General features: G+C 41.4%; 2 protein-coding genes across 4 annotated transcripts; both read left to right on the forward strand.

Annotated features, from left to right (window-relative positions):
- Positions 1 to 1,734: 1,734 nt before the first annotated feature.
- Nuak (Nuak family kinase 1) lies at positions 1,735 to 27,463 on the forward strand. 3 transcript variants are annotated; one of them, XM_022835502.2, is made up of 10 exons: positions 1,735 to 1,850; positions 11,673 to 11,955; positions 13,932 to 15,249; positions 20,402 to 20,740; positions 21,547 to 21,799; positions 22,500 to 23,953; positions 24,218 to 24,514; positions 24,684 to 24,972; positions 25,389 to 25,710; positions 26,029 to 27,463. In XM_022835502.2, the coding sequence occupies exons 3-10, from the start codon at positions 15,142 to 15,144 to the stop codon at positions 26,216 to 26,218; spliced, it is 3,252 nt and encodes a 1,083-aa protein (XP_022691237.1). In that variant the 5' UTR covers positions 1,735 to 1,850; positions 11,673 to 11,955; positions 13,932 to 15,141; the 3' UTR covers positions 26,219 to 27,463. The 3 variants fall into 3 exon arrangements, with proteins under 3 accessions (XP_022691237.1, XP_086824959.1, XP_022691238.2); XM_086968833.1 differs by having other exon boundaries at positions 14,974 to 15,249; XM_022835503.2 differs by lacking the exons at positions 1,735 to 1,850; positions 11,673 to 11,955 and adding an exon at positions 19,687 to 19,872 and having other exon boundaries at positions 15,147 to 15,249.
- LOC111261747 (cyclin-dependent kinase 2-interacting protein) lies at positions 1,754 to 3,208 on the forward strand. Its single transcript, XM_022835469.2, has 2 exons — positions 1,754 to 1,846; positions 2,269 to 3,208. Exon 2 carries the CDS (start codon positions 2,518 to 2,520, stop codon positions 3,169 to 3,171), a length of 654 nt encoding a protein of 217 aa, XP_022691204.1. The 5' UTR covers positions 1,754 to 1,846; positions 2,269 to 2,517; the 3' UTR covers positions 3,172 to 3,208.
- Positions 27,464 to 27,478: the final 15 nt, after the last annotated feature.

Below are 27,478 nucleotides of genomic sequence, written 5' to 3' on the forward strand. Positions count from 1 at the left end.
AATAAAGACTATGACAATTAAGTATAGGTTGACCCGCGCAGATACCAGTTTGTTTCTTTTACTGCATAGTGTTATCTTTATAATAAGTTCTATTATAATATTGTTGTTGTAAACCTTGAAAAGCGGCACCTTAGACCTGTATTTTTAGGTATTCAGGCGTACTAAGAGGAAAACTACAATATATGTAAATGAGTTACTAAAATGGCGAAATTAAAATGAATATCGTTACTAATTTTCTGTAACTGATATAAAAGTGTAAAATAGGAATCTTCCACTCTGTATCGCTTTTCATTTTCGTTTCCTTGAGTGTTTGCATTCAAAGCCACTTATTCCGTTGCAAAAAGTTCATGGGGACAACGATCAGCAAGACGCCGAGAGGCCCAACCTACAGGATGGAACGCAAGCGAACAGATCGCCGGCGACGTTGCTATTGCAGAATCGGCCGTTTCGGCTTAGTGACCAACGTAGTATACTGTTAATTGTATTCTGTACTGTTACTGAACACATTTTCTTGCGTTACTCTACGAGCTCTTTTTCTAACTTACATCGCTACGTGGTTTCAACAGATAATCAGATTACGGATGTCTGGTGATTTGGGCATTCACTTCGAAAAATTTTAAGCCATTAGGCATATTAGTCAGTATTCAGGCAATTCCTATGGTTCTGCATATGGAGCATAAGAAATCACACATTCTTCACACTACTATACAAGCCAGGTAGTATATATATACATATATCACTAACTGGATATCATGAAATTCACATATAAACAAAGGTAATACAGCCAAAATGTACGCGAGATGCGGCGTCCCGTAAAATTGCGGAAGCTTAAAAGATGTCTAGTTTGAATTACTCATTGTTGGAGATTTGGTAACAGAGTGAGAATGAGCAACAAGTTAGTAAAATACAGGACACTTCGCACCCTTTGGTGACATGATTAGGATCTATGTCTGATGGCAATAGCTGTTCGATCCCCGTCGTGCTACAGATAAACGCGCGTTCGACTATTTACGCAGTTGTTGACTTAAGCCCAATGATGTATATGTTTATTATGATTATGATGCATAGAAAAACATCAAGCCGCTTATAGCGGTGGTTTAACGGGCCCGTTTAGTGATACGCGCAGAACTGAAAGCACGGCTTTCTGGTTCTACTACGGTAATCTGTCGTATCGAAACAGTTTGATCCCTAGACATATTTACTATAAAAGTAGCAGGCGGTACGTGATACCAGTAACTTTGCTGCTCTCACAATTTGTCCAGCAAGCAAAGCTGTAACAAAATTGTACCACATTACCTTTGAATTTCCCCGCCATGTGGCATCTGACAGCAGCCCAGGCTACACGCAACTGGGTTGCGTAGTCTGCTCGTGTTTTTATTAGTCGGCAGGGCACGTGGAAAGGAGGATCAACAAAATTCTTGAGCGCGGTTACACAGGCGACCTACCGCAATACGAATAGCGCGGCGCTTGGGTAAGGGTGATGGGAGCTGTTTCGGGTTCGAAGGGACCGCGGGAGCTGACTGCCGCCAGCCAGCCAGTTCTCCATTTACTGTATAAGTGAAGAGCATTGACGACGACGCTTTGCGCTCATCCGTTGCTAGTTGTAGATCGCTGAGATAGTTTCTCCGTTTGGCGGTGTTTGGCCGCCGGGTGGGTGGATGGTCACTCGATGCTGTTGTGTGTGCCGCGTCCATTCGTGTGCTGTGCGCTGCTACTATTGCCGTCGTGGTGACTTTGTTTACCTGTCGTAACTATACGTAGTCATAATAAACCGAGTTCGGAATACGCTTTTTACGGCGACCTAGATGTTTAAATAAATCAAACACTTTGTGGCAGCTTTTGTAAGGCAAGTAAGTACTGTTGATATGACTTGTTAGATTAACTCGTGAAACCCCAATGTTACGTCTCTTTGATCAGTTCGTCTGTGCCATTTATTTGTGGGTGTGGTAGTAAGTAAACTTTTGAGAATAATCTGATGTCGTAACATCTGGCATTACAAATCCACTGTAGTTTTAAATAGCGAACGCGTTATTGCTAAGTGTAACATATGCCAAAACGTTGCTGAATCGTTCGGAAAGAATGTTTTAGCGCATCTTCACTACATCTTTGAAGTTTTTAGATAAAACTTGTAGCACATTCGGCTACGTGGTCTGGTCCAGTGGTGCTCAGGCTACGTACTGGCCATCTGCCATTAATGGGTTAAATAGTGAATCTGTCACTTGATGTCTAGCCGATAGTGAACGTGCTGTACTTCAACGCTCTCCGCAGTTTCCCAGCGATTATCGAAGATCTGCTGGACCGAGCAGGCTGACAGGCCTGCAGCAGCGTTCTCGGCATCATCGTCTACCATTTCTACTGCGGTCCTGCTATCACTGTGCACTGTCAATCGTAATCAGAGAGAAGAGTGAAGCTGAGTTAGCGATTTGGACGCTAAAAACGACTTCTGTTCGTCAAACCCCATTACCGACCAATAGTTATCGTCACTTTTCATATCCCGTGTCAAAACAATCGGTCGCGATGTGCGCGCAGACAAACTCCCCAACAATTCCATTGGACCCGTCAAAGTTATCGCGCCAGCCAGGTGCCGGATTTACTCCATTAAAAAAAGACAGCCCGTACTCACCTGTCGGAGTAAACCTCACAGGACTACCTCGAAGGGTGAAGGATAGCTGTGCAGATGTTTACAATAATGCATGCACGAGATGGGAAAGGGCCAAATTGCAGGGTGCAAGAACAATTCGCGAAATAATCGTACTCAAAGGTGGCGAAACACCAGACGAAGCGAAACTGGACGAGCTCTGCGAGAACTTGCTAAAAATAATAGACGATCTAGCAAGGATCGTCGACTCGATAAGCTCGGTGCGAAAAAATTTTGAGGCTCTTTTAAAGATCTATAAGGTGAAGGCCTCTATTGACAGTGACACTATGGCGAACAGCAACGTTCCATTTTTGAGTTATACTCTAGAAAAATATCTCGAGATGATTCGTTCAATCGAAGAGCCGTACATTCAGGAGCTCAAGTTTAAGCGAAACTTGATTAAGAGGGTTCCTTTACAGAATAACCAAGCTATATGTACGTTCATTAATGTCTGTTGGCTACATGATCCGCTAATAGATGAGTCTGTAATGCGTGCAGTGCTAGCGCTTGTCGCGGAGTGTGGTTTTAAATAAAAGAAACGAAACAAACGACAAATATAGTGACAATATACTTTCGATCAGCTTTTTCATTTTCTCGTATATGATACATACGTATAGCTATATCAAATTATCGTACATGTACAATGCTTTGTTTTGCCAAAATTAAGTGCTTCTGTATTGATTTGAATTGAACGAGAACCTTAACTAAGCTTTTCATCATTTGCGATTGTGATATGATTGACAAATTGTTCATAAAAAAAAACGTAATGTCACGTTTTTGGCTGTCAGATTTCTTTATTTACTTAATAATATCTTTGCACTCTTAGATAACTAGAGTGTAACATAGCGTAGGCTTCAAACTGGTTTCCATCCATATTAACATTCGATTGAAGTTATTCAATGTAAAACCGTTCCCTCTTCTATATACTCTAAACACTATCATCGGATCGCACACATCACGCTTCATGCACAGAGAATGTGCTTCACTGAGCTCGCGTGTCAGGCTGTCTTGTTCATTACGTTGCTCGTAGAGGAAGTGCATAATCTTGTTTTTCATCGTTATCTCACTCTCATTTCTAGAAGATAATGATAATTGAAATGAAAAAGTCGATTACGAACAAGGTTTTATTAGTACATACTGGGGGAACTCCCCCGCCAGGGTGCGTTACGTGAGGTATGGACGTTGCTAAACTTGCTTGCCTAATGCCAGTCAGAAATTGAGTGGCGCCCAATTTCCGAACAAATCTGTCTTTACATAATCGAGTCGTCTATGAGTAATAGGTTAGTGAAGTTGGGAGAATTTTTCTGTATTTGTCCGATAGTGATGGACCTGTATGCGAAACGAACAGTAATCCTTGAAAGGAGGGTCCGACAGGCCAAAAATAGTACGGATCAGAGCGGGCAACCGTATAGTAGGGCAGACAGAATAGGGATCTGAAGTCGCGCAAGCCAGATACACTAAGGCCTTACATTGAGCGATGCGAACATTAGCTTTGAGCTGTTTTTTTTTTGCTATTTTCTCTCCTTTTTCCCCCGCCTGCATTTGTTTAAGTTCCGGGCAACTGGCTCTTTTTTTTCTCATAAGTCTTCTTCGGTACCGCGGAAGCTGAAACGGCGGCGGCAGCAACAAGTGATAGGTGTTGCACAATTAGGGGCTTCCAAAAGATGTTATTGTTGTCTCTAACGAACGTTTGCTATTTAAAGCACACGCCTTAAAACTGAGGCCCACTGCCTGCCAACCAACTGTCAGCCATGTCCTATTAAGGTCATGTAGCAATTTATCTAGGGACGAATGCGCTACCTGCTCAAAAAAGCCTTCAGAAAAGTAGATCCCATAGATGATTCTCGAAACAGGATTTTTCTTACACACAGTACATAGTACAGTGTCTAATAGTTTTATACTTAATGTATATCTATACCGATCGCACGTACTCTTCCATATATGTGACAAAATACAGACATTTACTAACCATTACCCTGTGCTGGTTGATTGTGATAACCGTGTTGGCAATCACATGTATAGGCACGTTTGCTTTCGTAGTGTTTCAATGGCAAAAAATTGAGTAGTTTCCCTTAAGCATGAAATTAACGATCGGTTTCAAAGGGAAACAAGCGGCCAAAATTATCACTATGTCCTGTAGCACAGATTTTTTTTTAGAAGTTCCTTTCCAAGGACTTAAAGCCATTTCACGCTGTGGCTCCCAAAATAGATAGAAACTTGCACCAATATGCGGGGTATATATATATATATATATATCACTGAGCAAATTATAATTTGACTCCATTTAACCTAGAGATGAGATCTTATTGTTATTGCACTAAGAATCTTAGCAATTTGATTATTGATTTGACAGGGTTCTCCAAGCAACTGCTTTTTTTAGTGTAGTAAACTGAACCTCTTTATTTAACTATCAGAGTCATATTACGCGCGCAAAATAGATCACAAACGCTCTTGATTTGTGCGTCCTACTGTTTTCAAAATGTCTAGACATAGCCAGGACCATGTAGAAATAAAATGGCATTAATCAGAAAATTAATTACTGCCGAATTATTGTCGATTTACTTTTTTCTACGATTTTTTTCCGTATCGTACTATATATATTTTAATATACTGCTATTAGAAGTAGTACAAAGGTTTATGATAAATGGCAACCTGCATGCATTTGCAGTACGGCCACTTTACTTCATACTGGTCTCTTTTCAGTATCAGTGACGAACCCAGTGAATGTTTAATTTTTCTCCTTCGTAGCGAACTCGAAAGTGGCGTTACCTTACGGTTAGTAGCGATCAGCCTACCCCACCATTACTTCCGTTAGGGGGTCGTTTCTCTGCCTATGTGAGTAAAAGTGTGGGTGGTTGCTTTTGACGCTATTCACAGGAGCAGAGAAATAAACGAACAGGCGGATGACCGGAACATACCCATACTCTTATTGTAGGCCTCACTCACTCACTCCACCCGTTCTGCGGCATGAGTTTATGTTCTAAGTGAGTGACTGACGATGTAGGCACACCCCGTACATAGTTCGGCATAACACTACCGATGACTTGTGTAGCTGTAACCGCGCGGTCATTTTGAATCATGCGCCTTTCGGCTTATTCGTCCGACCGGAAAGGCTACGTGTGTAGCTGAATAATAGTGTTTGTAGAAGCAGAATTCGGCAAAAACAACTGTTTCGGAACCGTTCTAGCGTGCATCGCACGTACAAGTTAATAAGTATGTTAAAGTTTGAACCTGTCGCTACAGATGATATAGACTGAATAGAAGAGATTACTTTTAGTGTCACATACTACAACGTTTTTTGGCTGATCAAACCGCCAATATTCAGCGCGCGGGAGTCCCTCGTGAGTTCTTTAATGAGCACCTGCTCTTCATGCTTGTCATTTACCTCTTGAGAAGTTGAGCAAGTAATCACATCATTACTGAGTCGATAGTAAATTTGTCGTTTGCGCAGCTAATTTCGGTGCACAACTCGATAAAGATTATGCTAATTCCCATAATTTATACCAGTTTTTTTTCAAAATAACTGCACAGCCTCTATGTGTGTGTGTTTCTCTTCGCAGCGGAAAAGCAACGGAATTGAAGGCAATTTTGAGTTTTTTTTTTTTTCTTAATATTATTCTTACCTCTTTGCTACTATGGAAGTTGTCGCCAATATGCTTGGTAATATGGTAATGCTTTACCTCACTGTTATAAAACCCAATGTGCTTCGCAAGGCAGACGTTTTGCAGAAATTGATCGATCTTAAAAGCTGAAAAGCCTGTATTTTTTGATTGATCGTCTGCTGTTAATGGACGAGGTAGCTGATCCATTTCACTGAAGAAAAATCCACTATGTCTAAACTCGATGATAGGCCAATTGCACTGCGAATTGACCACATCGATTATCGGTGCGTTACTGTACGTCGACGATAGTTGCTCAACAAGCGAAATATTGTCAAACATTGTTCGTTGTCTGCAATACAAAACGGCTAGGCCGCCACAAGGATTAGTTATGAAGATTAGATCGCCGATGACTTTAGGCTCTGAAATAGGACGAGAAGAATAGGGTGTGCAATAATCGCGATGTTTTTGAACGATATGCGCTATCTACATTAAGAAGCGTACGCTTTGAATTTACCTAAGTATACAGCCTTTGGAAGTTTTCATACAAAAAGCGATTCGGTCCATTTACAAAATATAAGCTCAGCAGTTATTATCTTTAAACGGGTCGACTGAAGTGTTTCTCATGTGAAGGTATATATATATATATTTTTTTTTTCTGTAACTACAGCTTATAATGTTATGTTACTGTTGACAAATTTCTCTAATTTTTCCATCGAATAATGTGTGTTATCGTGTGAGAAGGTAGTGAGTTTCACTTCTAAGAAGTGTTTCAACTACGTTCTAAGTTGCTGATCCGTTGAAGCCCAGCGAATAGTTGTCAATCCCAGATAGCATCCTCTAGATGCAGAATACCGAGCCCAAATCTGCCAAAGCCCTTTTGAGCAATTTTGTTAGCAAAAGCAAATGACGCCTGCTGTTTCGGCAGCATTTCGGTTTTAACCAAACATAGTACAAAAGATATGAAACAGCATGTTCTCCACCTAAAACATCAACCTTTGAAGAGCTTCCCCGAGTTAAAATTTCCCTCCCAATAAAATATTGTCCCAACACAGGCGTGCTTAAACTAAGAGCTGATATATGTATTTTTTGAAATATCAACTAGCTAGGAAACTGTCTACGTTAAATATTGGCATAAATAAATATTATTATCGGCTTAATACTAATATTATGTCAACCAGGTATGTTGCTTTACCATCTAAAATATATTCTTGACTGGATCATTTTTTGGACTGTATTAAATAAGAAGGAAACGGCTGAAATTCGCCAATTATAATACAATAGCCAATGATACTCAGAGGATTAAACCAATTAACGGACCATAGCCACTATATAGCCACTGTGACTATATATATCACAGATAGGGTTTTTGAAGCTGTTAGGCTATATCGTGTACAAGTGCAAACAGAATACGCTGACCTAAATTCTATTGAGTCCTTCGTATATATGATTCAGAGAACTATAAAACAGAAGCCTAAAATCGTCAATCTTACTCGTATATAGTCGCTAACATTCTTATATTAGTGATGTCTCCTTAAGGGCTTTGCGATCTGAGTACTTTGACATATGCGTTAAACTAAACCGGAATGGTCTGTCTTTTTAGAGACCAATTTTACATTTGGGTATTCTAATTTTAAAGCTGTCTAGCTTTGCACTCTGCACGCTGACCTTTTAATCACAACGAAAGATATTTCGTGGACTTTATTAAAATGATCAGTACATGATTTATTTGAAAATAGATAGTAATTTCTTTGTTATAAATCCAAGATCCAAAATACGCATTGCCGCAATCCAAAAGATTTTACACAAAAGCAGAGCTTAGAGGCCGAGGACCATGTAAGGTGTTACAAAATTATAGCCTAAATAGTAAAAATGCGCGAATTGTGTGAAAAGGGGACTTTCTGTCGTACACTGATTCCAAATCAGTCTATGTATTTTACGTACAATCTATGGAACTTCAACAAAAACCCGTGTGGAGCATACGGTTTTCATAGATAGTAAATAGTTCAATCTTTAACGCCAACCGGAAAGGGACTTGATGTTGCTATGGAAAGAAATTAAGTTAGACGGCAGTGTCGCGCAGTAAGTAATAAGGTGGTGGTAATACTCTCAATGGACATCAAGGTATTCGTCGGAAATAAAATAGTAAATGCAGCTCACTATCTCGGGTTGCTCAAAGGACTTATGCATCGTCGACACTGCAATCGGAAGCGGACATTCTGGTTACTTGATGACAACGCCAGACCTAGTCACCATGGCTCTACTAGTCCCCGGACTGAATAAAGGAATATCCAATGTTGTCTTCAACTCGCTAGTTCAAGCTAAGAATACGGGACCTTCCATGCCTGAAAACGGGCAACTGGTCAACAAGCATATCCCACCACCAATCTACTTTGAGAAGCAAGATATAGAGAAGTCATTTATGGCACGCGAATGAGAGGTAAATGGCTCTCCAGAAGGTCACAACGCTGGAACAAGTATTCGAAGAAAATAAAAAGAAGTATCTCTAACATGTTCATTCTAGCTCAACTAGTTTAAGAGTTATTCGTTCCAAAGTCCACCGGATTCGCTTGTGACAGCTTAACATTTTGCTAGCTAAGATTAATGGTACTGCTTGTATTTAAATAAGCCTTTTGTTATTGAATGAATAAAGAAATCAATATTGCAATGAACATCCTTTTCAGCCCAGATAAATAAAATTAGCGAGTTACAGTAAGGAGTCGATATCTCAGGTATGCGCTTACAATACGGAGATACGATATGGAAACAGTATAATAAACTTGTGACGCTTTTGACCAGTCGAGGGCGTTCTAGACGCACATAGGAGGCATTGTACGTACGGGTTATTTTAGTGGAACAGTTCGACTGTAATGGCTTCATTTAAAGTTTTTGTTAATGAAAATAACGTTTTACAAATCTAGATGCACAATTAGAGACATGAAAATGAGAGATTACCGCCTGCGGTATATTATGAACGGAAGAAATTACGTCGAAGGCAGTGTATGTTTGTTGTCGATGTTGCTACTGCAAAAAAACAGGTGATTCCCACCTGTATCCGAAAAGTTTATCCGCTCCTCGCACATCACGACTGGGATTTGAACCGGCGGATTTGGACACAGGCACTATGAGATGCTGGCACTTCGGCTGCTACGTTCCGGCTCAGTTTTGTCGTTGTTCCGCTGTTAATGTAAAGTTATTAAAAAAAAAAAAAAAAAAAAAATATGCCTAATCAGATTCAGACGAAGCCACTGATGTGGCGGATGGCCATTTATGTCCTGATTTAATTTTGCTTTGATCCTCTCATTCCCTTTTAAAACATCATCTAAACTGAGCTCCAGATTTATCATTTGGATATTTTTGGGTCACGTTGATAGTGTATGTAGTGGTCTATTCATTGCTGCTTTCTTGCTTGGCAAATTTTGAAAAGATACACCGAATAAATCGGGACCCGTGTGCCAGCGGGCCAGCCACATATCAGCTCGCCTGACGAGGCTAGGAAAACCCAGGCAAAAATTTGTACACATCTCTTTCAGCACATGTCCAGCATTACGCATACACCTAATACTGTCAACATGTCACTTTTTCCAGTCGAATGTAAACGGACTTTAGGCCTGCTTCGCTTGAACCTAATCAAGGTTCTGTGTAGCTGTTTCGTGTCAATCGGCTTCTGTAACTTTAACGGCTACGTCTCCTGTGTTTACCTTGTAGTCTAGCTATCCAATTTTCGGCAATGCATTGTTGTAATCAATCATTTAGTACCAGTTTTTCGGTCACCCTGCTTCAGCGAATTGATTTTATTATTACGCCCATCCCTTAACCCTACCTCCGTTATTCAATTGTGCGGAAGCATTGGTTCTCAGAGGTTTTGCATCTCCCACATACAAACACTTCACGACTGTGTTCTAAATATATTTGACCTTTCTGCAGTCGTTGTACTTCTCTTTACCAGATGTCGCTCTGTCACCCTTAACCAGTTACCCTGTTGAAGTTTATCTACCTCGATTACATACGTGCGATTACATAGTGAAAATAAGAAAAATTAATTACTTTTCAAAAATACAATTTTGTAGAGTTTAAAAGATCATCAGCTTTTACATCTAAATGTTTGACAACTACCAAGGAAGCTCACGAAAAACAGTCTCTTTTCCTTTATTTAAGCTATTAACAGGTCTCTAGAATAATTTTAGCACAAAATATGGAGTCGTGGCAAGTCAGCTTGTCCACTCAAACCTGTATATGAATACCGTTGTGGTTATTTTCTAGTCTATATATATATATATATATATATATATGGAGCAGAACGACATCTTAGCTATGATAGCTTAATCTCAACTAAATAGGGAACAAAATGTATTTGTTGAAATTATTTATTTCAGATCAGTGTTTGATCGTTAGATTTCGTACGTTCATGTATTCATTTGCGAATGCTATTTCTACTGTTCATAACATAGTTGTTATGTCAAATTACTACTATTTCTTGTATTTAATATGTCCGAGGAATTATCTAAGCTGATGAGTGGATGACTGGTTCGGTACTCATAACGACATCTGCGCCTCTCTGAAAGCGGATGAGATTAAAGCAGGCTTAATGAAGACGGAGCCACCAGCGGTAGCTTGGTCGAGCTTCTGATCACACCGTGACGATCCTCTGGGTAAGGTAGCTAGACAGTACAAGTAGCCGTTATGAAGACTACTATTATTTACATTGGAGAGTTTAGTCTATCTGATAGCATTCTGTGTTGTAGTACTACAGTGGTGCTTCGCGAAGGCATTGTTGGCGACGCTAGTGTGGTTCCGCTAGCGGCAGCAGCAACGGCGGCAGTAGCCGATCGCTGCCCGACGGTCGATTCATCAACGATAGTCAGCTTCGAGTGTAGAACGAGTATACTGCGATACTGCGACAGCACGGGGCGCTCCGATCAACAATAAGAAGAAAAAGGGCAACGCAAGATGATGATTTTAAGGAACAAGGATAAAATCAGAAGAGGAAATGGGTCAACATCGACTCTCAGCCAAAACTCAGCAGCCCCAGCACACTTTTGTATTAAGCGATGTTATGGCTTTGCTGTTCGTGTCGCCACACGTATCGATGGCTTTATAATTCTGTGTACACGGCACACAGTACCATGCACTCAGATACGAACAGCACCACGCGAAGATTGACACTCACATGTCGCATCAACGATCAGCCTATACTTGACTGTTTGCTTTCGTTAAATGTAACAGAAGTAACGGTAGTTGCCGTCTTTCTTAAATTATATATTCACACACCAATTCTGAGCGCCAGGCACTGCAGCACGGCAAAAATATCCGCTTTAATTACTCTATATCTATAAACCAGTTCGAGCGTTAAGGTATGTAAACCCTCTTGATTAACTAAAATACATGGTATCCGTAAAACTGACAATCTATGCTTGTTCTATGTGTGGTTGCAGTTGTTACGGACAAGCTCGTTCAATGGTTCGTTACATGATAGAGATCTACAGCAGAAATGGGATTGTAACCTGTTGACCTAAGGACTATTTTTTAAAGTTACTTAATTAAAATGTTATCCCTGTAAACTCAGATTAGGTTGAACAGTCTCTCCAGCATGATCGTTTACGAATGCGTAGTTTATGGTGAAAAAGTAACTCTCAAAACGCGCTCAATAGCCGTCCGACGTATTCGGATCACACGGGAACGATGTTGATGTCTCAGAGCAGAAGATAATTACTGAAGGTAAGTAACTTTCCCTATTTACGAATAACGCCGTTTGTTTCACTTAAATCGTCCTACTGTTTTCTCTATAAAAAATACTGTTTGGTTACGTTGTAAGGCTAAAACGAGCGGGCTGAATTTAGTACATCAAATATCAGATCACAAATGCTAAAGTATTCAACATGTGATGGAAAACCGTTTTGGTCTAGCTATATTGTGGTTGAAAATCAGAAATGATCTACAGATAACAGATATACCATTCAAAAACTAGTTGACCTTCGTTGAACTTATTCTAAGCCTTCTTCTCGAATGGGTGTAGCGTTTCAAGGGCGAAGGAGCTGCCGCAAACACTAATTTTGCATACATTCTATTTCGAAAGGGAACCGTCGCCTCTAGTGAACAACGCACGCAGATAAAATCACTCGATTTCTTAATTGCAACACCCAAGTTTTTGTCGCACTTCTCTGTAGCACTCAGTTGCGGAACATCGTGTTTCGACAGCTATATAACGCGGTGAGCTTGCCCGCGAAATTTTGGAAACACGTGATAGCTTAGGTACGATCCGGATGTCAACACGCCCGATTTTGTGCTAGTAGTCATCTGTCTGAAGTGATGAGTGCCTAATGGCTAGAGTAGCGGACGCAATACATGGAGAAACATCTTTTCATCGCTTTGTGAGCAATATATAGTTCAATGTGTTACTGAATTGTGTAAGAAGCTTAAATTAGGTTAGTCGGGCGAATCAGAATCAAACGGAGCCTGCCCGCTATCGTCACACTAGCGAAGACAGCCGCAAAAGAATGGGGCAGCTGTTTGTTTCAGCGCGTGCAGGAAATGCTTACCCAGTTGACATCACAACATGAACGGTAGCATTCGTTGTTCCTTCCCGACCCAAATAGTGGCTTAAATCGCCCATCCGGCTTAGAGCGAACTGTCGTTTACGCCCTCCCTCCCCACGATCCCAGCGCCGTCCCAGCATTTTGTGAATTCGAATGACAGAAGAGGTGCGCCATATACGGCGTGAATAGTAATAAGGGCGGCCATAAGGGCTGTGGCAATTGTAGCGAATTATCCCTTATTCAGATAATTCGTCTACTAAAGCAAGATGCTGCTGCTGCTGCTGCTGCTGCTGCTGCTGCACGTGCTGTCGTTATTGTTGTTGTTGTTCTTGGCTACGGCAAGATCGGTTTCGTATTAGTTTCGAATCGTTCAGACTTCTCCTTTGGATTCTGTCTACATAGAAAGGACGGTGCTATTTAATAATCGACAACTGAAATCGACATATATCACAAACGAACAGAGCTGACAAATAGCTCTGGCACTGGTTCAAGACATTAGACGAAAGGCATGCAGAACTAGATTTTGATTTCTCACTACTAACTGTATAATCTAACTGAGTGCAAATGCATTTTGCTACGCCAACACAACGGAATCCTCGTTGGCCTTCTCGAAGGCCTACCTACCCTACAGCTCTCTATATAATTTAATAATCTCTCTCTCAGAGAGAGAGACATATATATACAATTTCCAGTTGTTATCAAAGGATGTCTATCTTTGTTAACCACGACTGTAAGAAAATCGTTTCTGGAAGAGATAATACTGAACGTAATAATAAGCGATACTTTAAGACGACATCCTCGGTGCACTTATAGTCGCCTGCTTCGAATCTACATCAGGGCTAAAAATGTCTGCATATCTGCATAACATAATTGTAAAGCACGGTAATCGTATTGTTTACTGCAGATATTGCGTAGAAGGATCCCCATGGTTAGCGTTGGGATCGCAACAAAGTGCGTCGACGATTATGTGTGTCCTGAGAATTTTGATCTTAATTCTGATCGGCCAGTGGCCATTCATTGGATCGATAGAGTGTTTCGAAAAAAATAGAAGGCTACATTGGCCGGGCTGAATACATGTAAGGCTTAGTTCGTTTTTAATTCCAACTACAAAATATGTCCGCTTTGTGTTAATGATTTGGTAACTGCTCTTCTTTTCAGAATGTATCTGTTTATCTTGCGCTGTTACCGGGTTGTTGTTGACGGGGGGGCTCATAAAAAGGTGCTTAGGCACCGAGCATAGTTGAGGTGATACAAGTGATTCTGGATAAAACGCCTGTTCCAGCAGCACTCGTCCACGCAGGGCCTCACAGGGTCCGGAGTGGTCAACACAAGCGACTTAACGCCTATCGGTTTCCATAGGGATGCCAGAACGACGAAAACGCTAGTGAAAATCGCGCAGCTTAACAATCGCCTGTGCCAATAGGGAAAGTCACAGGTTTGTAGAGAGTCTGCCTGCGAAGCCCTCGCTTTTTATCTGGGCAGGACTTCGAGTCGCGCTGCAGAAACTACGAAAGTGTCGGGCGCCGATATGGTGGCCAAGAAACAAGCCGAAAGCCTACCAGACCACTGCTCATGCACCGTCATTACTGATGTTGAGGACGGTATGCTTCCTAGCTGAGAGACGTTTGGAAAAAGACCCGTGGAACTGGTCGCCCTCTAGGAAAAAGACAACGGCGACGATAGTAGCGCTGCCGGCCAGCCGCGCCATAGCAGCACTACCGCTAGCAGCACTCCGAACTAGCACTGCAGATCGCATATGCTGCTTCGTCACTATTGGAATGCAGAGATCACTAACAGCTAACTAGGCAGGCTCGGTTCCTCGGTATTTGTCGAATCAATCCTGGAATTGAAATACTGACCATAGCAGTCACAGCGTCGGGCAATAGTAGCAGCAAGTTTATAGGACGCGGTTGCATCGTATCTCAATATGCCCGCCATCTCCATATCGGTGCCTCGCAAATTGGACTAATTCGACAGGAAAACATAATATGGCCTTGACTCAACGTTTCTACTGTTGTGTACGTGCAACGGACGACGGCGGCAGCAGCAGCGGCGGCGGCGGCAGTAGCAGCTAGTGCACTGAAAATCAATTGCGAAAAGATGACGTTACCTTCTACGTAATCATAATGATAATAATGGTGAATGTAATCGACGAAGTAACCCGTTGAGAGGAGTTGTTCGTGTTGTGATTTTCGTGAAGTATTCATTATTTTAAGGTCGCAGAGTTTGCCAACTGCAGATTGCGGGTTGTGATATAAATAGTTGCGTGTGATTATCAGTGAAGACAAGCGAGTTCGTGCTTAGCAAATGATCGAAATCTGAATCAGTCGGATAGTGCTAAGAGTTGTGCGGCTGTCAATGCACGAGAATGGAAAATAAACATAAACTAAAACATCGTTTTGACATTGTGCGCAAGTTGGGCCAAGGCACATATGGCAAAGTGCAGCTTGCAATCAACAAGGAAACTGGACAAGAGGTAAGTACTTCTACGTATGTGAGAACGGTAAGTTGTACAATAAGTTGTTCGCTTTAAGCTTTCCCCAACCAAGCATAATTGGCTTCCGCTTTGCTAGGTGATTAAAACCTGCTTCATGAAACTGTCCGTCATCCGCTTTTCTAAGAGTCAATAAGTGTTGTCATTTTACTTAAGACAGTATTACGGAAAGTACTATCTATGCTCCTGTTCAAGAAATGGGAAAAACTTATCGCGTTGATGCGTAGGAATGCCAGTTGATCAGTCAGTCTAAATTGAACCAATTTAACGTTCATTCAAACAAACCGCGTCGCTTTAGAAATATACAAATATCAGCGAATGACAAAAATCCAGTAGTAGAAGCAATACTCTTGCCTTGTGTTGTATGTTTACTAACGTTTGTCATAGGTGATCACTCGAATTGTCTAGATTTATCATTAGAGGACTGAAAACGCAGGAAAATGTCGTCGTCTGCCTTCGATATTGTTCTTAGCTTCTTTCGTTTTAAAGCTCTTCAAAGATAGCTATTCAGATTTCGGAATGTGGCGTCATTTCAGGAAGCAAAACCTGGCCACATTGCTAATTCGATCTGTTATAAAAATATTTACTCTGACGTGCCTCAGCCTAGACACAGAAATGATAGCATATATCTATAGACAGATGAAAAACTATCTGGGCAAGACGGTTTTTCTAGTCACGAAAATCTCATTTTACGTTTGGTGATTGAAATAGTACAATTATTTTTCCGTTTAGTAATGTTTTACGCTCTGTTAGAGGTCTGAGAAAGCCGTTCACTCGTCTGCCTGAACGCTGTACGTATTCGTTTTCATCAGCGTTGATTTTATAGATTAAATAAGCCATAGTCTTATGCTGGTCGAAGTGGCAATAGCTAAACACAAGTCCAACTTGAAAATAACAATCGATATTTGAGCTAGATTTGCCTTTCAACTTCCGTAATTACTAATAACTAATTCCATAACAAGCAGAATAAAAAAGCTTTTGTAAAACTTGGTGTCGCTTAGCTCTTTGACCACACGGGGCTTAGATGAACCCGTTGAGAAAAGTAGAGCGCACGTTCCTAAAACTAAATATCAACATGAAATCTACACACATTGAAACTAATGTAAAGCAACCTCAGGCTATTGAATTTCTTTCGTCTTAAGTTGGGAATATTGTTTTTTCTTTGCCTGAAAGAACCAAATAAAAAAAATAGTCTAATACATATTTAAAAATGGAAGTCGTCCGTGACAGCAACGAGTTTCTGTATCAGCAGTATTATCAGATTGCTCCCTCTCTTCTGTCTCTTTTGTAACGGGGTTGAGGATTCCTCACGGAAGCACTTCTTTGTTGATCACAACCATCAAAAGCCATGAGCCATTTGGCTAAATCGTACACTGGCGCCTTACTATTGCATATTTAACTGGACCAGCACAACTACGGAAAGAGTTAATATTCCTTTTAGTTAATATTATGTTTTCGGAGATACGTTCGAACTCCATAGCTCCTTTCCATCCAGGTTCTACTGTCCGCCACAATATTATGCCATAATGTGGCTTGTTTTTAGCAAAAATGAATTTCTTCATTATTAGAAATCGACATGTGGGCGGCGGATCACATGGGCCGAACCTAAATTGGCGCTGAGGAGTCGATCGTACAGTCGAGATGCTGAGAAACATAAAACGCTACAGAATTCCCCTTCTGCAAGGGCATAATACTTCTAAGCAATATTTGCAATTTATATGAATGCCATTCCAACTTGTACTGGTGCTAAGCGGCGCCCATGCTACTCTTTATGGGGTTTTACTCTTTTCCTGGTGTTTTCTGGAGACCTCTTCAGCGCCTGTTGATCTCGGAAAGGCATTTTTGAAAAAAAAAAAACTATGAAATTCCTTTCTTGACAATCGAAAATAAGAGTCAGGTTTTTGCGAGCTTCAATAAAGCCAAAACGTTTAGTGATTGAAGCGACAACACGCAGGAAGTGGTGGCTGCCTGGTTTGTTGGTCTACGGGCCTAGTTCTTCTTTAGATCTGACACTGCCACGCGGTGTCTATAGTATTTTTCATCTTCTATGTCGTCGGTGATCCATCCACCCGTCCATTCAGTGCATTGAGTGCATTCAGACATACCATACTGACCAAAAATGTGGGCGACACAGGCAGTTCCCCGTTGATCGAAAAAGCGTCTTTCTCGAAGTATTAGACAATAGCTTCCCACTCTGGCCGACGTCACTTTTGCCCGCTGACGACCAGACGCTACTCATACAGCAGCTGCAGCCATTTTGCTTTCGCTGGCTCGTGGTGTAACTGCCCGAGAGGATACCATCCAAAGCGTTACAATCTACGTAGTCTAAAAGTAACGACGACGCTTGCTTAACAGTTGGTACAGGCGACACGAGACGCATACCATTATATCTGTGTAATATTAAAGTATAGTGGCTAAACTCTCGATTGTAGATGGTTATTATTAGACTTATAGTTAATGAAAAGCCTTGTGAACATACTGACTTGTATCTTTTAGCCGAAATCCGGAATTATTTTCCTTTATATGCTGAAAAGCCATATACCATTTGTATAGTATAATAATTGAAGCTAGCCTAATAGAAAACGCGGAAGCATACCGCCCTAGTCATCCGGGATATTTTTCACTATGATATTTGAATAACACCGAATAACTTTCGGTGCACTAAACGAAGTACCATTTATTTTCGTCTCTGTCTCTCAGCAAGTCCCTGTCCAAGTTATTTTCTTACTGCACAAATAGGCAGGTTAGTGTGTAACGTATTTGACTACTAATCTTAGGTCTAGGCTCGAGTCTGGACATAAACATGGAGTTCTGTCTGATGAAGTGTCTAACAGCAGTATCAGGTGGAAAACTCAAAGCAGTTAGTGTACATACGTTCCTTCGAATGAATGTGCACTTGAGATCTAGTTAAAAATTGTGACCCGATATAGAAATTTCAGATTAAGATGGCTATTGGAATTAAATACTGCAACCCAACGAGTCAAATAGCTATCAGCATCGAGGCAACAGTAGTTTTTCGAGTCGCCGGACGTGATGCCGCTACAGAAGCTGGTGGCAAGTCTCTCTGCAGCCACACAAAGCAGGCGAGCGCTGCTGAGCCGAAAGGGCAGTCGTAGTGGTAGTAAACTACGCGTGCTTTAGGGTCCTTTGCTCTCGGTGGCATGGTCGTATCGACGACGGCGATGGCAATAACCCAGTTAAGCACTTGGTGGCTTTAACTGTGATTCTACATTGTGAATTGCTGGCTTTGCTTCGTGATGAATGCGGACTATGAGGGCTTATTCTAGGCCCAGACATCCGACATATCATCCACAATTTACCGCAGCACAAGCGACGCCGCGAATTGCTGCTGCAGGCGAGGGGGTAACTGACTGAGTAGGCAACGATTCTCCTGGTTCACAACTCTGCGTTACTAGCGCCAGTAGCGGTCGCCAGCGCGAACAGCCCTAGGGTTGTTTTACTCGGACAAGAGCGTCACCTGCAGCAGCAGCAGCAGCAGCAGCAGCAGCGCCAGCGTCAGCGATACCTTTCACCACTACCTTTACAGCCGACCAACGAACGGGCATCAAGTCTCGTAGTGGTCAGATTCACCGAATAGAGCCTGCTTCGTAATCCATCAGCTAGAATCGTCGAAAAGGAAAAGATGTGAGGGGGGCGGCCTATTGGGCATCCTATTCTATTAGGCCTACTTGTTGTTCAGCCGGCCGATGTACTTTTGGATGTAGCGTCGGAGTGTAGTCGTCTCCTGACCAGAACGTACAGACATGCGTTCCTGTTCATGCCGGTAATAAACATGCGGAGAAGACGGCAGAAATCTGGTTGTCACGAGAATGAAACGCCGTGTATAGCTTTAATTCGGGGGGCTTTTAAATGACGGAACTGAGGGCTTGCCGGCCCTTACCTCTACAGAGAGTGTTATATAGAAATAATAATACACATCGTAAATAATAGATGACATGACAATATCTTTGCTTATCACTCTATACGATTGAATCGGCAAATATTGCAAGTTTGTCTATAGACGTTTTTCTTTGCATCTGCTTATTTGACATAACCAAACGTATAGCCACCTAATTCAAGTTTAGTTATAGTTATAGATTAAACATATAATACTTTCGATAAGTCGATGTTGTTCTCAATATCCGCTGATTGAATACCTGTACTTAGCTAGCGCGAATTCTATTTGTGTACTAATTTCAATCGCTAAGACGTGAAAAGGACTCTTGATAAGGACCACTCCCCGACAGGGAACATATCCTTTGAATAAAGACGATTATGATTGACTTGATTTTTACTATTTACATCGTAACTGCATTAAAAAGTGGGATATATTAAATCACATCACTGCTTTTTTGTGCTCAAATTGAGTGTAGCTGAACTGTTGCTTCATAAAGTGCGTCTGTGCTTCGCTGATTTCAGTTCCTCGTGTGTTGTATGGGTCATCTAATGCTACCTTACACGATGCATTAACTAGCACTTGGTCCACAAATTCTGGATTCGTACAATATCATGTCGTCTCGCTTGGGAACGCAATACTTTCTATTATCGAACAGCATGACGATGGAAGAAGTGCACCATATCGTGTCACGTGTTATAGTAGTCGTTGTAAGAATTTTACAGGATTTTACAGGAAAAGCTGAAGTCACTAATCAAATTTTCTGAGATGCTAGGGAAGAGAGAAGGAAAAATAAGTACTGCAATATTTCTCCATTGATTATTATTACTACTAGCGATGCTTAATGTCATAGAGGAAATATTTCTGCACAGATTTTTTTTTTTTACTATTCTGGTGTTCTACAGAATGTTACGCAAAAGTTAATTTAGATGTCAATAGATCCGTTCTGAAGTACTGACAAATACGCCAAATTCCCCTTGTAGTTCACTGCCTATGGGTTTTGTTGTTGAACAACATCGATTTGTCATACTGGAAATTTTCTAGAAATAATCGAAATTGAACTTCGTACATCTACGCTCTGTAAAGCCGTCTTAGTTCTCTAAAGGGTAAACTTGAAAGTTTTAGGAAATCCTGCTCTCAAAGCAATTTTTTAGACATTGTCCCGTACTTTTTTCCTGCCTTTTCACACGCTTAAACTGAACAAGACAGAAAATGTAAACTCGCATCCCTCTATTTCAGGTAGCGATTAAAACGATAAAAAAATCAAAAATTGAAACAGAGCAAGATGCAGTTCGTATTCGTCGAGAGATTCAGATCATGTCATCAATTAGACATCCGAACATTGTGCACATTTACGAGGTGTTCGAGAACAAGGATAAAATTGTACTGGTTATGCAGAACGCGTCAGGCGGTGAGCTGTACGAATTTTTGAGCGAACGCAAGGTCTTAAGCGATACTGAAGCGCGCAGGATTTTTCGCCAGGTTGTCGCTGCGGTTTATTATATTCACAAATATAAAATTTGCCACCGAGATCTCAAACTGGAAAATATTCTCCTCGATGAAAAAGGCAACGCTAAGGTTAGTTCTTATACTGTCTACCTTAAACACGAGATACATACAATGAATTGATTCGTATAGGTGCTATCGATATAATATAGTGAATTTTTCGGCTGCGTCAACGAGACTTCGGAATCCTCACTAACTTAAATAGGTATTCTATAGATAGGAACTTATACAGCGTGCAATCTTACTTCGCGTACTTCCCAATAAAACTTGATAACGCTAGCCTGTATTTATGAGCATAGAATCATAATATAACATTGTTGCGAAGAAAATGGCGTTGTCTTATTGACACAGATAAAATAGGTAGTAGTAGTACCATTGCTAGACACGCACGAAGTATTTCGATCTGCTATTATATGGCTGTATATAATAGTAGGAATATATCTTGGAAAGAAAATATCGAAGTCCAAACGATTCTGTAAGTGAAACTATAAAGCATATGCTTATTACGAATGTCCGAGGTGTGACAAGTTAGTTGTCAGTTATTATTTCATACAGATCCATGAGAGTGTTGAGGATATGGAAAAGCTTTATGTGCCAAAAGGCGTAGGCATTAAATCCAAAGGACAGTAAGTACACACAAAGAACAGCGGAATTTGAATTTTGGCAAAAGTCATTGGTTTTAATTATATTACGGTTATTCCCATTTAATAAGGGTTTAACTTGGATAGCTATCATAGATAGCGAAAATCGAATACCGTATTATAAAGCGTTACATATTGATGTTAATGACACGGTGGTAGGCTTAATGTAACATACGTTTTCATTGATGTTTAGTAGTGTAACTGCACATTTTTACTTTACTTGCTCCAATGGAATAGATTGCAGACTTCGGCTTATCAAACGTCTATGATGAGAAAAATCTTTTAAGCACGTTTTGCGGCTCCCCACTATACGCGTCGCCCGAAATTGTTAAGGGGTTACCTTATTTCGGGCCGGAAGTGGACTGCTGGTCGCTCGGTGTGCTGCTTTACACGCTTGTCTATGGAGCTATGCCTTTCGATGGAAGCAACTTTAAAAAACTAGTCAAGCAAATTTCCACGGGAGATTACTATGAACCCAAGCAACGAGCAGGTAAGTTCAATCTCTTCACTGTCGGTACGCTCCCCATAACATGAAAAAGAAGACAGTGGTTTCCCATCTGAGCTTCGTCTATATATTGTCTTGATTTTTTTTTCTTTTTAAAAATGCCATCTGATTATTGATGTCTTAATTGGGCTTGACACGTATTTTTCGTTCTCACCTTTAAAAACATATTGTACGCATATAATCGCTTTTTCAAAATATTTGATAAGCACGCTATATATGTATACATATAAATAGTGCAACAAAGTTTCCACACTTTTTTAGCTTGCCAAAAGAGGCGTAGCTCTGGACTTCTATTCGCTTGTTTGCACGTTTTGAGGGATATTAACCGGAATTAGAAGGGTGCGCTAATATTAGTTCTATTCGAGGTAATTCTTACCCTATCAACAACGCGATCGCTGATGAATTTATCGCATTTGGGTATATTATTATTATTATCATAGCAATATTTGTGTGTTACAATCATTACACAAATCGAGTCATCTGGCTTTGTCTCTTACGAGATTCACGAAAAACTTCCTATGAAAATATGTTACTTAAATTCCTTGCTAAGACTATTCCTAACGTCGCTATTGTCTCTCCGCTATGGAGTCCGTTTTTCCGGAAACTAACAAAATTAACATTTACTAGTTCAAAATAGTATACCACAGTAAGTGAAATTCTCGACTGTTTTTGTTACTCTCTCTAGCCGCTTCCGGCCTTATCCGTCATCTGTTAACTGTGAATGCACTCGAACGAGCGACAATTGTCGACGTGTGTAACGACGCGTGGGTAAATGAGGAATACGACACGCAGCTGCTACAAGTGGCGGAAGATCTGGCCAATCTTTCTCCAGTCCGCCTCGAACTTCTTCTGGCACTTCAACCGCAAACGCCGCCCACCCCAGACAGAACTCAGCACAATGCACACCCCTTGACTGCTGAAAGGTTAGGGGAGCAGCTAAGTTCCACGGACACAACTTCAGACAATACAATGGACGAAGCGGAACCTAACGCCGTCGTTCCGAGTTCAAGTCTCATGCGAATGCCATCGTTGGCAGTGAAAGCTGGCAGTTCGTCCATTGGTCCGCCTATGCAGTCTTGTTCCATGCGGTATGTCTCAAATGTTTCTTCCACTGCCCTAACCAAGAACCCCTCGGTAGTGTCAGCTGTCCTTCTTGACGAGGACGACATGGACCCAACGGAGAGTTCACACTCTTTCCAAATTGCCGCTTCATTGCAACAACCACTTTCAAAAGACGTAAACGAGCCGATTCCTTTAGAAGAATCTGTTGAACAAACTCCGTTAAGGCCTGTGCGCCGCGCTTCTAGTGTTGTCTCGATGCATAGCGACAACGGTCTGCTACGTGCACCCATGAGAAGTGTTAGTAAAGCGTCGATAGAACTTAAAAGTAGCGCAAAGAGCAGCACGACGGATACTAAACTGCTGCTTCCTCGGGTGTTGAGTGGAACTCAGGCTGCGCCCAGCACTAGGGCGGACCAAAAACTGGAGAGAATGGTGGAACCACAGAAGGCTATCGAAAATAAAATTATTGATAAAGCCGCTGAAAGTGTTCAAGAGGTACATATCGTGTCGCGGATGGTAGAGGCGGTAAAAGCTCAAGAGAGTTTTGAAACAAAGGATCCGCCTCAAAGTCTTGTATGGCCATCTGATGAACGGCCGAAGAAAATCCCCGGTAGATTATCTCCCGAGGGAGCTCCCAGTGAAGAAGTAGCCAAAGAGAATTCGACGCTTAGGGAAACGCGAGACGGATTCACACCCAGAGGTCTGCCTATGAAATCCTACAAGAAATTTACTTTTGAACGAAACGGCGGCCAAGTGGTTGTTCGGGAGAAGATCTGTAAAAAAGAACAACAAGACGGAAACAATCGTAAGATCGTTATTGAGAAAAAAGTGACATCGCGGACATCGTCATTCGACAAGCCGCTGGTCGACGGTATAGAAGGCCTGAAGGTCCGCAAGGGAGATGAGAGCTCCGACGAGGACGACTTCGATCTCCACTTTGACTCCTCACACGGTCCTTTAGGTCTGCTAAACGTGATGAAGTTTATGGATCACGACTTTCGTTTGCGTTGGCAAAATCACTCGATTTTCCAAAATGTATCTCGCAGACCGATGACGTCCGCAACCGAATTATTGCAGGTATATTTTAAACTGAGTACCCTTTCCCTTCTTATTTGATTCTCTCTCATTTTAGTACTTACAGTAAATCGTTCTGGTTTTTATTGATAATGCTCTATATTGCCGTCATCGAATACATATAAGCTAAGAGGCCGCGATGTGTGGTCAGTAAAATTTGGCAAATAAGGTACCATAATACTAGTCAAGATTGACTTAATTGTGCATATACAAATTTGGTTAAAGCGCTAACAGATATTTTTTATCGTTGCTCCGCATTTTACAAAGTCTGTTCAAAATAGTCGAAGAAGATTACACTCGCCTTCGTTGATGAAGCTTTTCATGGAACATCGGGACTTTGCAACACCAACGAACGACGCATCCCGCGACCCTACTTTCGAATCTCATTTCGGGTTCCCTCTTCATCATGAGCCATTATCCAGGCATAATTCATTACAGGGTGCTCATAATCCCGTTACGTCGACCATCTCTGCTGACCCTCGCGCGTCCTACCGCCGACTAAACAGAGGTTCCTCTCTTGATAGAAGCTCCATGAGGATTCCGTGTCCACAAACCTCACCTCAGGTATGGGCTTAAACCAGATAGGTGTTCGTACGAGCACCTATCCAGGAAAAAAAAAGCTAAGAAAGTACAGGATGCTGATTATTATTCTTTTTCCTATATTTCAAAATCAATGCGATTAATTATGAGAGCAACCTTAAGCTAAAACGTGAGTAAATGTCCTGCTAAGCAGGTGGATCCGATGTCTTCATCATATTATTCGTCAGCTCGAGATGAAACTCCGCTAAGCACCGTTCGCCAAATTCCCCGTTATAGCCGAACACTGAGTGATCGTACAATTGATAGTGTGGATGTAACCGACCGAACTGCGTCCGGCGTGTCGGGTGTAGTTGGAGGGGTGGCGAATACAGGTGGAGGTATAGCGTCATCCTTGAGCTCTTCCTCTGGACCGACACCGCGCGTCCACCTCCGTACTCAGCAAGGACGACAGCCTGTTGTGCACATGGAGCTCAGCTTCAATGGTAAATATTTCAGCTTCTGTTTGCGTATAAATTAGCCTATAACAGGTACTTGTAACCCTATCGCTTACTGCAGACACGGTGGATTGATCCAAACGAGACTTTTTAGGCGATTTATAAAACAATTATCTAATACAGAGGCTACAAATATGATATTTTGCACGATAAATCGGTTGTAGGACTCGCGATACTTTCAACCATTTGCTTGCTTTGTTTTGTTGTTTTTTAGAAAATAGTGAATTCCATTGCCTGTTATTCTGTATGTATTTTGTTACATGTTATTATCTGGACCACAATATGGGTGTTGCTGCTATTTTCTAGATGAATTATTTCGTTCTATAATGAGCGTCGTATTCTCGTAGAAGGCTTATGCGTTCAGAGATCGGACTTTATCTGTTTTTTTTCTTCCTCCTCCTCAGGCCGACAACCAGGTTCGATAGGACTGACCCACTCCTGGTCAAATCATGGCCTGTGGCAACAACAGCATCCAGCCAACAATTCGGGTACGCCGACCCGCATCGAGATGCGAGTCCATTACGCTAGTCCAAGCTCACCTCCGACGACGCCACCAAGTGGCATGCCACCAAGACCGCCCAGGCCTACGGCTCCTTCAGCATCAGCAGAAGGTGTACGCCACGAGAAACAGCAGAACCTAAACGAGACCGTCGATCGTGGATCAGAACCACCGGAAGCAGAAGAAAGTGTTAGCGATCGAATTAATCGACGGAGCTACTATCATAGGTACTTTTGATAGCTATAAAAAGAATGTTGACGACCTCTCGTAAAACTAACCCACGACATTGGTATAACATCTTCTGTGGTCTGCCCACGATAAAAAAGCCATTCTTTCTGTTAGAATTAATATGACTTGCTTATTGAAAAGAACGTTGCCTAAATCTAGCGTTTCAACGTTCTAAAACTTCCGAAGCTTTGGTTTTAACCTTTTTTTTTTTTAAATATAAAAATAGTTTTTACTGTGTAAAAAACCTGAATTCAAATAACGCTAATGTTTTGGTACCTAATGAAACTACTTTTTTTTGTTTTATTGCCCATTTTCAGATTTAGCAGCGTGGACCGCCATTTACCACCGCGTCCCACGTCAACTATATGGGACCAGCAACAGGTGGCACCAGCAGTGGGAGGAGTTGGAGCAGGTGTCCTTTGGGAAGCTGCATCACCCGATAAACCGTTAGGGGCTCGCTTTAAGCCTCATTTTCCACCAGGCGAAATCAATCCTACCAGCATGTGAAGTAGGATCTTATGAAGAGCTCTTTGAAAGCATCGTCGAAAAAGCAAACGAAATTAAAACCATTTTACTTAGTGATTCCGGCTGTAGTTCCGTTCGTTGACTTAGTACGAACTGTACGAAATACATATCGTTATATAAGACATCGTGTAAGTTTTACAGCTTTCCATATTTGGAGATGACGTTTTGCTGATCGTTTACGTAATTAGTCATCCTCAAATTTTACTTTATCAAATAAACCAATTTTGTTGACATCTTATTTAAACATATAATAGAGTGCCGCCCTATATATATTAATGAAGTAAATACCAAAAGCAAAGCATAGCGTAATACCTCAGGTCATGCTGTGAAAAGATACTTCTTTAAATCCGTGTTTGCTAATCAGTCTTCTTACGATCTTTTGAAATAATAAATTGTATTTATACAGTATCGGCCTCAGTGAACGGAGTCAGTTAAGCATGCGGTTGGGCAGCGCGTGCAATTTGCTCGCCAAGGGTAACACGTACATCTTGGATGAGCATACCACGCTGTTGTGTGAAAACAGTAAACGAAAGTGTCTTAATATAAAGCTTTGATAAAATTCTGGCACCTGCGCATATAATAAGGGCAAATATATATTTGTCCTTTCACCTCCCATGCACAACGGATTACTGTGCTCGGAACTTCCTGGAGGCACAACCATCAATTCTACCAGGCCTAAATGCTGTCGCGTACGGTGCTGCTAATTAAGCACTGTACGATTTGCCAACTTTTTTCGGCCCGGTTTTTCAGCCAGGTTTTTCTATTTCTCATCCTCGCCTAGACGAAGCGCTAGGTGAAGCGCTAACAAATATGTATGTCATATTAATGACTCAGAATAACAACGTAGCGCATCTCACATAGAAGATATTAGTATACAACATAGCTCTGACGAAACAGCGACCGTCAATAAGTTCTACTTTTACCGATGAAGACCCAGAAAGCAATTTTTGCCAGCTCAGTTAGACTGGACTAACTGAGAAACGTGTCAAATCATGATCTTTAATCCGTCCACCGAGTTGATCATTTATTGTACAATAGGTTGCAAAGAATGAAACAATGGGGTGACATCTGTAAGATTTAGAAGATTAATAATTGTATAACAAACTTCATTACTATTATTACTGTGCTACCTTGAACTATAAAGACCTAGGGTTGTCTGGAACCCAGCAATATTAACCAGACTGGTCAGTTGGGAGCTTCGTAAATAAAGAACGTGCCTGTATTGCGGTCGCTTTGTATTTC

Source organism: Varroa jacobsoni, unplaced genomic scaffold (genome assembly GCF_002532875.2).
Source record: "Varroa jacobsoni isolate VJ856 unplaced genomic scaffold, vjacob_1.0 scaffold_593, whole genome shotgun sequence".
Classification (NCBI taxonomy): domain Eukaryota; kingdom Metazoa; phylum Arthropoda; class Arachnida; order Mesostigmata; family Varroidae; genus Varroa; species Varroa jacobsoni.